Source organism: Pinus tabuliformis, chromosome X, assembly GCF_031772625.1.
Source record: "Pinus tabuliformis cultivar Carrire ecotype Pingquan chromosome X, CPIR1, whole genome shotgun sequence".
Classification (NCBI taxonomy): domain Eukaryota; kingdom Viridiplantae; phylum Streptophyta; class Pinopsida; order Pinales; family Pinaceae; genus Pinus; species Pinus tabuliformis.
In genome coordinates, this window is record NC_142308.1 from 269,097,744 (window position 1) to 269,114,003 (window position 16,260).

The window sequence follows — 16,260 nt, forward strand, 5'->3', positions numbered from 1 at the left end:
GGTAAAACGATCAAAACACGTTCAAACAAACAAAACTCTGTGTCATACTATCTTTCACCATTATAGCATAAACCAAGCTCTGTGTAAGTCTCTCTTCCACCATCATAGCAAAGAACTGAGCTCAGAATGTGGGATTAATGTTGGGCCTTGAAATTGTCATTCACTTCCATTACATTTTCACTTATATTTCCATATTGTCACCTTCACTCCACCTCTATTTCATTACATTTACCTCTATTTCATTACATTTACCTTACCATTGTCATTATTGGGTCACATTTATGTTTTTCCAAACTTTATTAATTTTTAACATTTTTAAGTGAATTTATGGTTAAAAATTAGAAAATAATGTGCATATGCTTATACCTAACAAGTGAGATGAGATTGTTAACATGTGTAGGCAAAAAGGAAGCTTCTAAAAGACCCTTACGTGGCTTCCCAAAACCAAATTCGAATTTGAGTGGAGAAGATCATGGGATCATAAGAATATGTGTCTCATTTCCTATTTGTATTGAAACTCTAAGAAGACATGTGTCTTACCATTTCCTATTTTGATTGTAACTCTAGAGATATAGGGAGAGATTCATGGACTCTTATTAATGAGATAGGTTCTCATCGTTTTGTATAAATAGGGGAAGTTTTCTCCTATCATGGAGATGTGAAAAGTTGGAGAAATGCTCTTGTTTTGAATATAGAATTTGGATTTGGCACCATACTCATGAGTGATGTTCACTTTGATTTGGTTATGCTTGTATTTGGAGCCTCTCAACTTTCCATCCCTTATGCTTTTGGATTGGCCATCTATAATGTGTGAGATTTATTGTTTTTCATAAATTAAGATTTATTGCTTTCATAGATTAAGATTTATTTTTTTCATATCTTTTCGTGTGTGAGAGGTTAAAAGTGATTGCTTTTATTTTCTTTCATAGATTAAGATTTATTTCTTTCATATATTTTCCTATGTGAGAGGTTAAGAGTGATTGTTTTTATTTGCTTTCATATCTAGAGATTAAGAATTATTGTTTTTGCTTTCATTTCATATCATGTGGTTTTGATTATTCATTTCATAGGATCCTAATTTGATAATGCACACATGATCCCTTAGAGTAGATTTCATTTCATGCAATTTCATTTTTGAAAGAGTGGTGTGCTTTTCAATTCCCGCAAGTGTGGTAGATTAAGATTTAAATTCCTGCAAGTGTGATAGATTAAGATTTCAATTCCAAACACTGTACTATAATTTCCTTTGAATTGATTGTTGAATTAAAATAGGTGAATTTGGTTTATTGTTATTTGGTTTAGTAGTTAGATTGATCTAAATTGAAAGTTAATTTCTAGCATATATAGTGCACGCATGCTTCGCAAGTTTTACGAAACCCCGGGAACCCTGCTTCAATGAAAATTATTAAGTCCATAGTCCTTTGAGTCTAAAATCCTTGCAAAAACACGTTGAGGCTTGCATGCCTTAATGGCAAGTCCTCATGCCGACGAACAATGGGAATACATCAATGTCCCTTGTTCATCGGATCTTCTAGGTACTCGACAACAACAAAATTATTCGTACTTAGCAAGATGTGCTTGGGCATCTTGACTCTCATTTCCATCAATGGTGAGAGTTCTTATGTTGATTAGTGGCATCCATTAATGGCCACTAAGTCAACAATTTCCTGCTATGTTCGACATCAGAACATCTATTCACATAGCAGGAATTGTGCCAATGAGTTTTGAAGACATGAAGACTATCATTTTCAGCATTTTAGAGCAAATGTAGAAGATATGCAGCTACAGAATCAGACGACAGCTGCAAAATCAGATGACAGCTGCAGAATCAAATAACAGCTGCGGAATCAGATGGCAGCAGAAGAATTAGCACTATTCTGCAGCAGATTCAGCAAGTTTTAATAAAAGCAAATAAAAAGTCATCTTGACTATTTTCTCCATGACTTGTCCAACCAATTGAAGAAGATTATGATCAGAATTTTGCAGCCACCACACATGCAGCTCATCCATTTGTAAAGGGTAAGTTAACGTATGCCATTTTCTAACTTTTTACCATAAAATTCCTTGAAAAGCTAGAATGATAATTTTTTGAAAAAACATTTCTCTTCATCTCATAAAATTGCCAATATCATCAGTTGAAGGGGATACATTCATATTCATATCACATTCAAAAGGCCACATGCTTTCAAAAGATATTAACTATTACATTATTGTTATGAGCACACAAAGGCTTGTTAAAAGTACTAAAAAGATAATTGGATACAAACACAATCATGGTTGTCACACAAGAACCAACTATGATGCAATCCAATAAATTTATATTTTGCAACGATAATCAAATTATCATTATGCAAAGTTGAAAGATAAAAAATGAATGCAACAACAAAATATGTTTATAACACAAGAACCAACCATCTTGCAATTCAACTAAAACATTTTGAAAAAATATGAAGTTATCAAATGATATCATGCAAAGTTAAGCCAAAGCTCAAGGATAAAAAAGAATTAATGTAATAGATTGCATGAGGACATGCAATAGCTTCAGTTGGGGGTATATTGGCCTTGAAATTGTCATTCACTTCCATTATATTTTCACTTATATTTCCATATTGTCACTTTCACTCCACCTCTATTTCATTACATTTACTTTGCCACTATCATTATTGAGTCACATTTATGTTTTTCCAAACTTTATTGATTCTTAACATTTTTAAGTGAATTTATGGTTAAAAATTAGAAAATAATGTGCATATGCTTATACCTAACAAGTGGGATGAGATTGTCGACATGTGTAGGTCAAAAGGAAGCTTCTAAAAGACCCTTTATGTGGTCTCACAAAACCAAATTCAAATCTGAGTGGAGAAGATCATGGGATCATAAAGATATGTGTCTCATTTCCTATTTGTATTGAAACTCTAAGAAGACATATGTCTTACAATTCCCTATTTTGATTGTAACTCTAAAGATATAGGGAGAGATTCATGGACTCTCATTAATGAGATAGCTTCTCATCTTTTTGTATAAATAGGGGAAGTTTTCTCCTATCATGGAGATGTGAAAAGTTGGGGAAATGCTCTTGTTTTGAATATAGGATTTGGATTTGGCACCATACTCATGAGTGATATTCACTTTGATTTGGTTATGCTTGTCTTTGGAGCCTCTCAACTTTCCATCCCTCATGCTTTTGGATTGACCATCTATAATGTGTGAGATTTATTGTTTTTCATATATTAAGATTTATTTCTTTCATATATTTTCCTATGTGAGAGGTTAAAGTGATTGTTTTTATTTGCTTTCATATCTAGAGGTTAATAATTATTGTTTTTGCTTTCACTTCATATCATGTGGTTTTGATTATTCATTTCATAAGATCCTGATTTGATAATGCACACATGATCCCTTAGAGTAGATTTCATTTCATGCAATTTCATTTTTGAAAGAGTGGTGTGCTTTTCAATTCCCGCAAATGTGGTAGATTAAGATTTCAATTCCTGCAAGTGTGATAGATTAAGATTTCAATTCCAAACATTGTACTATAGTTTCCTTTGAATTAATTGTTGAATTAGAATAGGTGAGTTTGGTTTATCGTTATTTGGTTTAGTAGTTATATTGATCTAAATTGGAAGTTGATTTCTAGCATATATAGTGTACGCATGCTTCGCAAGTTTTACGAAACCCACGGGTTGACAATTAAATGATAGGTAATTAATTTGCCTCAACGAGTAAGGTTGTGCATTTATACAGTGTAAGGAGAAACCCTCATAGAAGAAGAAAACGCGTAGAGAAAACTCAAAAATTGAAGAGAACTCTGTGTAAGACAGAGAAGCTAGAACAAAGAGGTTTGCGAAGCCCTGAACAAAGAAGGGAGCGCATAAGAAATAGGCAAGGAGATTAAAGAGTCCGTGGAGAAATAAGGAAAGATACATTGGTTTTAATGAGGAGATTGAAGGCCGAGATTATCTCTGTGCCAAGTAGACCATGCTTTCCAACAAACTCTAAAAATTCTACGAGGGAAGAGGTAAGAGACAAATCTCGATTTCTATCAGCAATTAAACGAATTCAAAGGGTAGTTAAGCTCGAGATGTTGGTTAAGATGTGTCATTTTATGAGGGAGAAAGACTTCAATTGTCGATTTGAAAACTTTGCCACCATTAAACAGACCTTGCCACCTGTGTCATGAATAAATCTTTGAAGATGTTGAAAGGAGTTCTAATTAAAATGACATTGTTTAAACATAGGAAAACGAGTTATTAACTCAGAGACATTCACAAGTCTTCTTCCAGTTCAGGTATCCTATCTCGAATTCCCTCATGCATATTTGTGAAATTACTATATTTGAAAAATGCAGAGTCTTATTTTTCATATGCACAATGAGCATTTCTAGACAAACAGAGAAGGGATTTTCATAAAAAAGCTTGGGAAAACAGAGATTGAAGCACAAGTTTAGGAGCAATAAAACATTGATAAGATGTTTTTGATATATTTTACATAGTGAGCAATTTTTTTTAGAGAAGTGGGCTCCTTCTTGCAGCAAAAACAGAGGAAATTGAAAAGGATTCAGACAAGAGAATAATTTCATTTTTCCTTTCAAAGAATTTCAAAGATATGGTAGCTTATTTGCCATGATAATTATCCATGAATAAGAAGGCAGAGGTACATATATACATGTATTTTTTGTTTATGATGAGGATGTTAAATCTCTAAGCATACATTAATTGGTATACAGAGCACATGGCAACCCGAATTGAGCCAAATGAATTCAAGATAGAGTACCGGGGGAAATAAATCATAGAAAAATTGTATCAAGCATGATTGATAGGGTTTATTCATAAATTTAACGGGCATAATGACAAGATTACATAAGAATTCATAAATAATTATGAACATGGACAAACACAAGTGGGTGACCTCTCCATACCACTAAACCCATAATTTCTTTCCCAAGACCTAGATCTACCCTTAACAAGAGAAGAATACCACAAAGGATTACATTTCAAAGAGAAAGGTTGGACATTCTTCTTAGAAAAATAGAGAAAATGATCCTTTGATAGAGCAAAAGGAATCCCAAGGGACTGATTGAGTGAACCATGGTCGGAATTAGTATTGATCATCCAAATATATTTTACATGTGACAACTGGTTCACTGTAGTTTATCTTTACCACATTAGGCTACTTCAACACATAAAGGGAGAATCCAAGATTAATCTACCCTATTTCTTCTCAAGAAGCTTGATCAAAATGATAAAGGGTGTTAAAAATAAAACTGAAGTAAAAGAGACACATATTTATCATCAAGGGCTCATTAAAATACTTGTAGAACATCAGGTGAGAAGCAATGGATTGATTTGGAAAGAATTATTGGTTCATTATCATATTGAGGAGCAAACAACAGAGGAAAACATTAAACAAATGCATTTACTAGGAGCATCGTGAACTCTCCTATGTATCCTAGGACCTGATCTAAGAAGAAACATGATAGTGGCATAATTGAGAAAGAAAGATCCTTCCTATCTGTTCCCAGAAAGCCTAGGAAGAAAATGCAAGAAGAGCCAAGTGAGAAACAAAAAAGACCAAGAGGTAGAAATTGTTGAACCTCCAACAACATCAAAACAAGTTAACGAGATATTGCAAAGAATGGAAAGGGAAGTTCAAGAAAAGCCTTTGGAAAAGGATTCCTAATTTGAGCATGCATGGATAGGAGCCACTTCATCACATTCATTTGCCAAGGAGACTGTAAGAGAAGGAAGAAAGTTACATCAAGAAGAACATCTCAAGAAGATAGAAGAGTTGACAAGGGAGTTGGAAGTCAATAAGATTTTGGAAATGCATTTGAAGAAAGAGAATAAGATGTACAAACAAAACAATAAAAATCTAATCAAAGAAAATGAAAAATTGAACAAGAAAATTGATAAGCTTGAAACAAAGAACATCCTGATCTCTAAACAAGCTTACAAGTGGCTCAATGAAAAGAACACATGGAAATACAAATATGAGAGACAAAAGGTGATGACTACCATCTACAAGGAAGGAAAATATGAAGGTATTGATTGTCTTCTACAGGAATCACAACAAGAGGCTTTAGGATCAGGGACAGTGGGTACATCAGTACTCAAAAGATCAAAGAGAAGAAAGCAAGCATGAGGACATGCTTGAATTTCAACAAGGGGGAGATGTTGGTCCTCAATTTGCTTATTAAAAATCCACTTAATATCTATCATATTCCACCTTACATCATCCATATATGTCTTATTTTGACCCTTTTTTTTTTCTCGGCAAGTGACTAATTCTATTAACTGAAAAGTAAAATAATATTACATGGAGTTGAGGCTTCGGATAACATCACCGAGAGCACTCAACACAGCAAAACTGCCCCAGTATAGGGAGAGCCTGGGAGAACCAGTTATAGAAGACAAGAGAACAGATGTAGAAACCAGAGATAGACCAGCATAACATAAGAAAGGACACGAAAGCAAGACAGAGACTTTCCCTAGCTACCTAGAAGATCTTTATACTGCCGCTGCTCGAGGGGAATAACAAAACCATCTGGTTGTAGATGTTGAACCAGAACTGCAAACAAAACTGCCTGAGGTTGACCATATGAAACATCAGCAAAACCAAAAAAGGTTTGGGCAAGCCCAGGTGGCTTTATACCTCCACGTCCTCATTCGGAGGCATCTCCACCTCCTGACACGCAATGCCAGTCCACATTTCTTCAGTTCCTGCCTTCTCGCCTTCTGGGTTCGCCGTGGGGTGATGAGTGGCCATGGAATTGCCTTCCCCGTCCACCGGGATGATGGCTTCAGGAGGCATAATACCGCTGGGAGCGTCGCCCCTGTCGAGCATCTTTCCCTTTCGATTCTCCGGACTTCCCTCTGCCGTAAACTGCTCACTGCTCTGAGAATGCTCAGACACCACGCGCACCATAGGATGAAGCTGGCTTTCTTCTTCAGAAAGGATAATAGTGATATGAGCGGTGATCATTGGCCTACTGAGATTGCTCTGAAACTTGAAGTGAGTGGTCTGAAACGCACTGTTCGGAGTCGGCCTGCGAGTAGGGCTAGGAGGAGGCGAAACCACCAGAGAGGAGGGGATAGTAACAGGAGGCAGGGCAGGATCCACGGAACAGCTAGCCTTCGAACGCCTTCGGCTACCTCGACGTCCCCTGGAGTGACTCCTCATACTCTGGCGCACCATGTTGAGGTGGTGAGGGGAAAGCACAGTGAGACCAGGGGCAATGGCAGGAGGGCAATAGAACAACACAAGGAACCGCTTCGTTCGCACAAGACGGGCCTGAGAGTGCGGCACAATTCGAACCTCAGGGGCAATTGAAAGCTTGCCACCGATTGCAGAGACTAGCCTACCATCACGACCCTCAGCGTAACAAGACCACAGACCCGCTGCAGGCCAGAACCTGGAGCATGGAGGCTGAGCACTAATTGTGGAAAGGATAAAACAGAGCGCCATGAATATAACAGCTGAAGCATCACCTTGGACGGAGCGAGCCATTAATGCAGACATTCCTCCAAATCTACCTCTCTTAAGGCTATCCAACTTGCGTCAGATGAAATCCTGGGAAGCCACGCAGAGCTGCAGCTGGCAGTACCCTGCCTGTCCATCAGTCATTAGGGGCATTATGTTTCATTAATTTCACCCGCATCCGGGTCTTATTTTGACCTTATTATGCATATTTAGGTAAATAAATTATGTTTTTCAATTTTTAGAAATTTTTGTGAAAATTGGGTTTTAAAATTAATTTTAGATTGCATTAAAAATCTCCGTAATAGTTCCATTAAAGTGATATATACAGGAGACTTGGGTGCGAGCTAAATACATATTTGGAAAGCTTAAGAACTACAGATGGATGAACAACTATTAGCTCGGTCAAAATGAGCAAATACAGGCTCGGTCAACGCTAGTCAAACTTCCCCTCTCACCCAGAAATTCCTATTAAAAAGGGGCAGTTTTAGGATTTTTTGGATTTTTTCCAGATTTCTTGTAACTATTGGATGGCTTCGACCTGATGAAGTGGGATAGCATTAATGATGTTTGTTTTAGACTTTTTTAGCTTATATGGTTATTATTTTGCCTATTTAAAGAGAGACATTCATGATCCAGGTGGATATTGGTGGCCACCCGCCAAGTCCACTTGGACCCCCACCATTGTTTCTTTCAGCTTTTCATCTTCCTTACTTGTAGCACAATTTACTATTTTTAGCAGTTTTTCGGGTACTGCACTTCCAGAGCCGTTTTGAGGCCCTAAACAGTGTTTTTTGGGAAAATTGGGAGCAACATGGGTCCTCTTCCCAATGTTGTAGTTCTCAAGTAGATCTTTCTAATGAGATATTGTGCACGTCAAACGACGACTGTATGCCAAAGTTAAACAACGACCGTATGCCAAAGTTACCCCGGGAAGTTGATGTACCAATTTACCCAAACGGGGCCCACAATTTGGCGTTTCATCTTCTAGGGTTAGGTTTTTGGATGTTTAGGGTTTTCCATTACTTCTCAACAATAAATAGGCCTTCGAGCCTCATTGTAACACAGTTCAGAGGCATGTAGCCGACACATCTCTTCTCAGAGATAAACTACATCGCCCTAGCTGGTTTATTTCCAATTCTATTTGTAAGCATATTTCAATATTTTAGATTAATGAAATGAAGTATTATTTCCACTGCATTTTTGTGTTTATGGTTATCTTTGTAATTTGTTGCGTTCCTGTTTAAATCTACATCAATGGTATCAGAGCGGTCTGCTTTTTCTCTGTTTTTCTTTGCATGTTTCCAACAAGGTTGGGATATAAGGAGTTAGGGCTTGAACTGGTCGAACCCTTGCAAGACCAGCCTCGCAAATCTCGACAGCCTCCCATGGTGGATGAAAAGAAAGACAAGGGGGCAGGAGATCCTATCAAAATCTTGCTCGAAGAAGACCTCGAGTGACAAAGGAATGTGATGATGGACAACTTTTCCCAGATCCTTCAGCAGCTACCCAGAGGCGATGCATCGGCTTCCAGCAACTACTCTGGAAACACCACACCCTTTAAGCTACAAGTTAATTTTGAAATCCCCATCTTCGAGGGTCAAATAGACGCAGATGCCGTAGATAAATGGTTAAATCAGCTAGAGGGTTATTTTTCTGGTCATGATTTTTCCAGTCGAGAAAAGATTATTTTCACTCTTCTCAAAGCAACCCCCACGTCAAGGATTGGTGGGAAACCTACTACGAGTAGAAGGATGAAAGTACAGACTCACTATTTTTAGCCGCATCCACTTGGAATCCATTCCGGGATGCCATCAAGGAGCAGTACTACCCTGGAAGCTATGAGGATCAATACATAAAGTGGACCACACTACGGTAGGGAAGGGACCAAGACGTGTCGGAGTTTACCAATATTTTCCATACCCTTCGCACAAAGTAGGGTATCAAGAATTCGGAGCAACATGTGGTACTCAAATACCGTCGCTGCCTGCACAAGTACATCTATGAATAAATAGAATTCCTGAACATCTCCTCGCTCAGCACGACATACTAATATGCCGTCAAGGTCAAGCAAAAGTTTAAACAGAAGAAGTGAGACTTTGGATCTACAAACCCGAAGTAAGCGAAAGGTGCCGCCAAACCGCAGAACAAAGGACAAAGCCAAGGCGGGGCGACCCAAAACAACCTGCCAAAGCTGCAAATAAAGAACAATGCCGCGAAGCCAAAAAAGGACATGGGAAAGTGGTGCGAGTTCCATAAGAGCTCCACTCACAACACAAGTGAGTGTCAGGCTAAGTAGTCATTGGTGGTTGAGCTAAAGGTTTCAGAATCAGATGCATTTTTGACTTTGAGTCAGAACCCAATAAGGGGAATGACAAAGGGAAGCAGATTATCAATGCGGAGCCCAATGCCACCGTTGCCACCACAAAGATCCAGAAGGAGGAACCTGAAGATCCGGAGGAGGAGGAGCGTCTCTTCCACTCCCAGATGTGGGTAAAGGGATCCTCGCTACAGTTCATTGTCGACAGCGGGAGCTAAAAGAACCTCATTTCGGCAGAGGTCATGAAGCGGCTAGGCTTACCGACCACAACACATCCACAATCGTACACCTTTGGGTGGCTTCACCAAGGACGAGATCTTCGCGTGAGCCAATAGTGTCACCTTCCATACAACATTAAGCCCTTCACGGATGAGGTATTATGTGACATTGCTCCTCTGCACTATCAGGTCAAGCACTCCATTGATCTGACCCCAGGTGCGCCACTGCCCAATGGGCCAATTTATCGACGCTCCGTTCTGGAGAACGATGAAATCAAGAGGCAGATTCAAGAGCTGCTGTAGAAAGGTCACATCCATCCGAGTTCATTGCCCTGTGGGAGCCCGATCGTGTTGGTACAGAAGAAGGATGGGACTTGGAGACTCTGTATTGACTATCGGGCGCTGAACAATATCACTGTCCATAATAGGTAACGATCCCACGGATTGATGACCTCCTAGACCAACTGAAGGGGGAGAAATATTTTAGCAAAATCAATTTGAAGTCAGGATATCACCAGGTACCAATCAAACCCTCTGATGTGTGGAAGATTGCCTTCAAAGCCAATGAGGGCCTTTTGAATGGTTGGTTATGCCTTTCGGATTGACGAATGCTCCTGCAACCTTCATGAGGGTAATGGATGACATCTTGTGGCCATTAACCAACTCATTTGTAGTGGTATACTTGGATGACATCTTGATCTTCAACCAGAGTTGGGAAGAGCACCTCCACCACATCCAATAGGTTCTCCAAACACTGCGGAAACACAAGTTATGTGCCAATTTGGAGAAATGCACTTTTGGCATGACCCAGGTTATTGATGGACAGGGGGTGCATGTGGATTCAGCCAAGATCTAAGTCATTCAGGATTGGCCATGTCCAACCACTCTAATAGAGTTCCGTAGCTTTCTAGGTCTTGCCAACTTCTACTGCAGGTTCGTGTTGGGATTTTCTCATATCACTTGGCCCTTGAGTTTTTGGTCTGAATCTCAACAGAAGCCATTCATAGAGTTGAAAGATCGCCTCTGCTCGGCACCAGTTCTCACATTACCAGACTTGCAACAACCATTTGAGGTCGAGGCAGATGCCTCTGACTATGTTATTAGGGTAGTCCTTACTCAACATGGGCATCCAGTGGCATATCACAGTGAGACACTTTCAGACACAGTCTGGAAGTATCCCACTTATGACAAAGAGATGTATTCCATTGTGCAGGCTTGCCGACAATGGAAACATTACATTTTGGGGAAGGAAACGGTCATCCACACAGACCACCAACCCCTACAGTTCATACAGACCCAAGGGAAATTGCAGAATGATCGCCATCAGAAGTGGTCCACATATCTGCAACAGTTCCATTTGAATATCAAGTATAAGAAGGGAAACACAAATAATGTTGCAGATTGCATCAGTTGACCACCGATCATGGCATTAACCGCCATGCTCAATTCTTGTGGGCACGAGACTTCTAATTGGCCACTTCTCTACAAAAGCGACCCAGAATTCGGCCACACGTACCAGACACTCTTGGAGGGTCAGCATGTTCCAGATTTTCACCTCCAAGATGCCCTATTATGCCACCTAGGTCACCTTTGTGTTCCTTCAAGCGAGTGTGCCAAGATGATTTGGGAAGCACACTACAGTCGGGTTGTTGGGCATTTCAGGGTCGAGAAAATGGTGGCAGTACTGCAGAAGTACTTCTATTAGTAGAATCTTCGACAGGATGTCGAGAAGTACATTAGATCATGCACTACATGCGCCATTGCCAAACCGACCATGAAGAAGCAAGGCCTCTATACCCCCGCTGCTTACCCCGAGTTGACCTTGGGAATCCAAATCCATGGATTACATGTCAGGCCTTCCTTCCACTAAGCATGGAAACCATTGTGTTTTTGTGGTCGTTGATAGGTTCTCTAAGATGGCCATTATGGCGGCCTGCAAGAAGAATATCACCACAGAAGCCACTGCTAAACTCTTCTTTGAACGAGTGTGGGTACACTTTGGGATCCCACAGTCTATCATCTCAGATCGGGATAGCAGGTTCCTCAGTACATTTTGGTCTAGTCTCTGGTCGATGCTGGACACCAAACTCACTAAGTCCACAACCTTCCACCTCAAACTGATGGCCAGACAAAGGATGTCAACAAGATGATCGTACACATTCAGCGCATGTACAACTCAAGGCATCCACGCACATGGGACGAGAGCATCCCCTATATTCAGCATAGCTACGCTCTCCACATCTTGATTGGCCGCAACCCTTTTCAGGTGGGATTGGGATTCCAACCACTATGTCCCATTGCTGTGGCCATGCCATTTGCAGCTGCTCACGTAGATTTAGCTCATGTCCAGTCCAAAACAGATAAGGCAAACATCTTCATTGAGCATATCCAACATATTCGCCAACAGGTCCATGACATTCTGGAGAAATCAAATGCCAAGTACAAGCAGCGACATGATCAACATCAGGTGCCACACAAGTTTCAGGTGGGCGACAAAGTCTGGTTGCATTTGCAAAAGGAATGCCTTACCGAAGCCTATCGAAAACTTAGACCACTCCGATATGGTCCTTACACCATTACCAACGCTGTGGGATACAATGCATTTGAGCTCAGCATTCCCCCATTCCTTGGCCTGCACCCAGTGTTCAATGTGGACCGCCTTCGGCCATACTTTCCACCATTACTAGACATCCGACATTGCAGAACAACTCACACCCACAGAGTTAAATCCAGAATGCATGGAACAAGCTGCAACTAATCGGATCATGGACACATAGATCAAGCACACTCGCCAACAAAATATTCAACTGTATCGAGTTGTCAAAGCAGGCCAACTCCTTCACCAGGGCAAGTGGCTCACCAGGGACCAAGTTCAGCAGAAGTTTCCTCATCTCATGGAGGAACTCAACGCAATGGGCACCATTGCTTCCTATGGGAGGAGGAATGATCTAGGTGGATAATGATGGCCATTCGCCAAGTCCACTTGGACCCCCACCATTGTTTCTTTCAGCTTTTCAGTTTCCTTACTTGTAGCACAATTTACTATTTTTAGTAGTTTTTCGGGTCTTGCACTTCTGGAGCTATTTTGAGGCCATAAACGACTTTTTTTGGGAAAATTGGGAGCAACATGGGTCGATGAACCGATGTTGCTCTTCCCAAAGTTGTAGTTCTCGGGTAGATCTTACTAACGAGATATTGTGCACGTCAAACAGAAATCGTACGCGAAAGTTACGACTCCGAGAAGTTGATGTACTAATCTACCCAAACTGTGCCCACAATTTGGTGTTTCATCTTCTAGGGTTAGGTTTTTGGATATTTAGGGTTTTCCATTGCTTCTCAACAATAAATAGGCCTTCGAGCCTCTTGCAACACAATTCAGAGGCATGTAGCTGACACATCTCTTCTCAGAGATAAGCTACCATCACCCTAGCTGGTTTATTTCCATTTCTATTTGTAAGCATATTTCAGTATTTTACATTAATGAAATGAAGTATTATTTCCACTGCATCTTTGTGTTTATGGTTATCTCTGTAATTTTTTGCGTTCCTGTTTAAATTCGGGTCAATTCATATTTATAATATGTAGAAAAACTTGAAGATTATTATTTTTAGCTAATTGAAGACAAAGCTTTTGTTTCAAGTTTTCTTTGTGTTTGCTGGAGTGAATGAGTTGATGTAGCTGAGCATTTTAGCAGTGTACCAACAAGGTTGGAGGGCCCCCATAACAAGCTAAGTACACTTTGTTGTATGATGTTCATATTTGTGCATATGTCAGTTTGATTCTCCATGTTTATTATATTCATTTGTTGTAAATTTTTGTAAATATCTTTAATGTGAATCTATTTTATGGCATGTGTTAAGTGAAGTTTGCTTCTTTTCAGTGATTAGCTTGAATGTGGAAGGACAACCAGGTCTCTTAGAAAAGAGCCTCTTCTGTGTGAGCTAGGACTAAGATTGAACAAGATTCATTTCTTTCAAGTTTTCTTAGATTAAATTCTTACGCTTTCATTACATTTTCTTATGCTTACTTAGATATTGGCAATGCCATTATAGAATTGTTGAAGAAGGACAACCAAGTCCCTTTGAAAAGAGCCTCTTCATTGTTTTTCTAAAATAGTCTAATTTCATTGATCAATAATGCATGCTTTCATGAAATAGATATAGATATTTTTGCTTAAGTTGTGAAGAGTGATTTATATTTATAATATGTATATGTATTTCCCATTCTCATAACTTCTTTATATATTAGTTCTTATCCAAAAATCCAAAAAATTGTGGTTTGCTTCTAAGATTACCAACCTGGATTGATAGTAAAATACATGTCTTAATTTACACAATAAATTGAGCTGACAGATACCTCATTGCAAAGATCTTTATGGGGAATAAAACTATTGACGCGATTGCCATAGCAAGAATTTTGCCAATAAAACGTCGTTTAAGGCCTCAAAATGGAACCGGAAGTTCAGAGCTTGAAAAATTGCCAAAAATAGTAAACTATGCTAAAAAACTGAAAGAAACAATGGTGAGGGTCCAAGTGGAATAGGCGGGTGGCCATCAATATCCACCTAGATCATAAGGTATCTTCAGAGAATTGAGCAAATGGGAGAAGGTAGATGGCCTAAAGTTATCTTCAATGAAGGAATGAGTGAAAAAAAGAAATTATGGATGAGACAAAACAACAAATTGATGCAAAAATAAAATATTTACATCAATGTATGTCTCGCACATAGCAAGGATTTGAAGAATTATGTTATGGAAAAGTTCTGTAAGCATATATGGGGAAAAGAGTTGGGTAGAAAGAAGAAGTACTATGTTCAAGAATTCAACCCCACATGTGATCTCCAACAAAAAGAGTACATTGGAGCTAGCATTCCATTGAGAGCAAAGATTCTTATTGCTCAATTAAGAACTAACTTGCATCAATTATGGTGCAAAACAAGTTGGTGGAAAAGACCTAAAGAAGCTTCGGAAGAGCGGGTGTGTACTTTTTGCACTTCTGGGGCAGTGGAATCGAAAAAACATTTCATTTTAGAATGTGATGTTTTCATAGATATAAGAGACACTTACAACAATATGTTATATTGGTTCCTTGACATTGTCTTTTCAGTGAGGGCATTGTTAGAAGGTTGGGTCAACTCATTATTAATTTGAATAATAAAATGATTGAATTGCAAAAGGCAAAAAAACGAGAAAGCTATTGGTCCCATAGAAAAATTTCTTTCATTCATATAATTATATATATTTGATGTTAAATTCACTCCATATTTGTTAGAAATTTTTTTCATTTGAAATTTTCTATATAAAATTGACTAAAACTTACTAAATTATTAATTTCTCTAACTTGCGTAATTGTTGAATAGACGATTGATATTATCTTGGGAATCAATAAATTTGAATTTAACGTGCTCAAATTATTCCAAGAAAGCAAGAATTCACCATAATTGAAAAATAAACTACGAATTCATAATATTCGTCTTCCGCTCCGATAAATCACTATAATTATAAAAAACGAAGAAATCATAATATTTGAGTTGATATTACGAGGCACCTGTATTTTAACCCAGACATTCGTAATGTCCGGGCGTTGGGCCTCCATGAGCGGTGGATTAGGTACGTAGTTGAGAGGGCAGTGCATTCGGACTTGACATGCCGACAGCGCGAGACTTGAAATGGCATGTGTCACGACACGGAAGTCGAGAGTTTTTCATGTTAACTGTGTGAGAGAGCGCGTTCGTCGCAGTGGAGAGTTGTTTCATGTTGACTTTGTGTAAGAAGAGAGTAGCGTTCCTCGCGCAAAAGGGCCAAAATGCTGAGCGCGGGGGATTGCCATTGCCACCCCTGGAAGTTCTCTCAAGCCATACATACGAAGGCCATTGCCATCAAGCCCTCATCATGGATGAATGCAGTCCCTGCTTCTTTGAACAGGAAGCTCGAAATTTCCGCCTCGGCTTCCCCCAACAGGAGAATTTGGGAACAGGAAGCGCAGCAACTGAGCTTAGCGGATCGGCTGAGGCCCGGCGGCCTCGCCCCCGACGGGTTCTCGTACAAGGAGAACTTCATCATCCGCTGCTATGAAGTCGGAGTCAACCGCACTGCCACCATTGAAGCTGTCGCCAATCTCCTCCAGGTGCCCGCCTTTGCCTTGAAAACACACTACGAACATGTTGAAGACAAAATTTCTGGAAAACCTGTGTGGGGACAAACTGCAATGTTCGATTTATCGGGTGAACACTTCACTTCAACGATC

The 16,260-nt window shown here is 39.5% G+C and overlaps 1 protein-coding gene across 1 annotated transcript in view; it reads left to right on the forward strand.

Annotated features, from left to right (window-relative positions):
* The first annotated feature begins 15,601 nt into the window (after positions 1-15,601).
* LOC149139423 (oleoyl-acyl carrier protein thioesterase, chloroplastic-like) overlaps positions 15,602-16,260 on the forward strand; it is a 28,239-nt gene continuing 27,580 nt past the window's right edge. Inside the window, exon 1 of the mRNA XM_089447681.1 lies at positions 15,602-16,140. Within this exon, the coding sequence (XP_089303807.1) occupies positions 15,820-16,140 (321 nt within the window). The 5' untranslated portion in view covers positions 15,602-15,819. The remainder of the gene's footprint in view (positions 16,141-16,260) is intronic.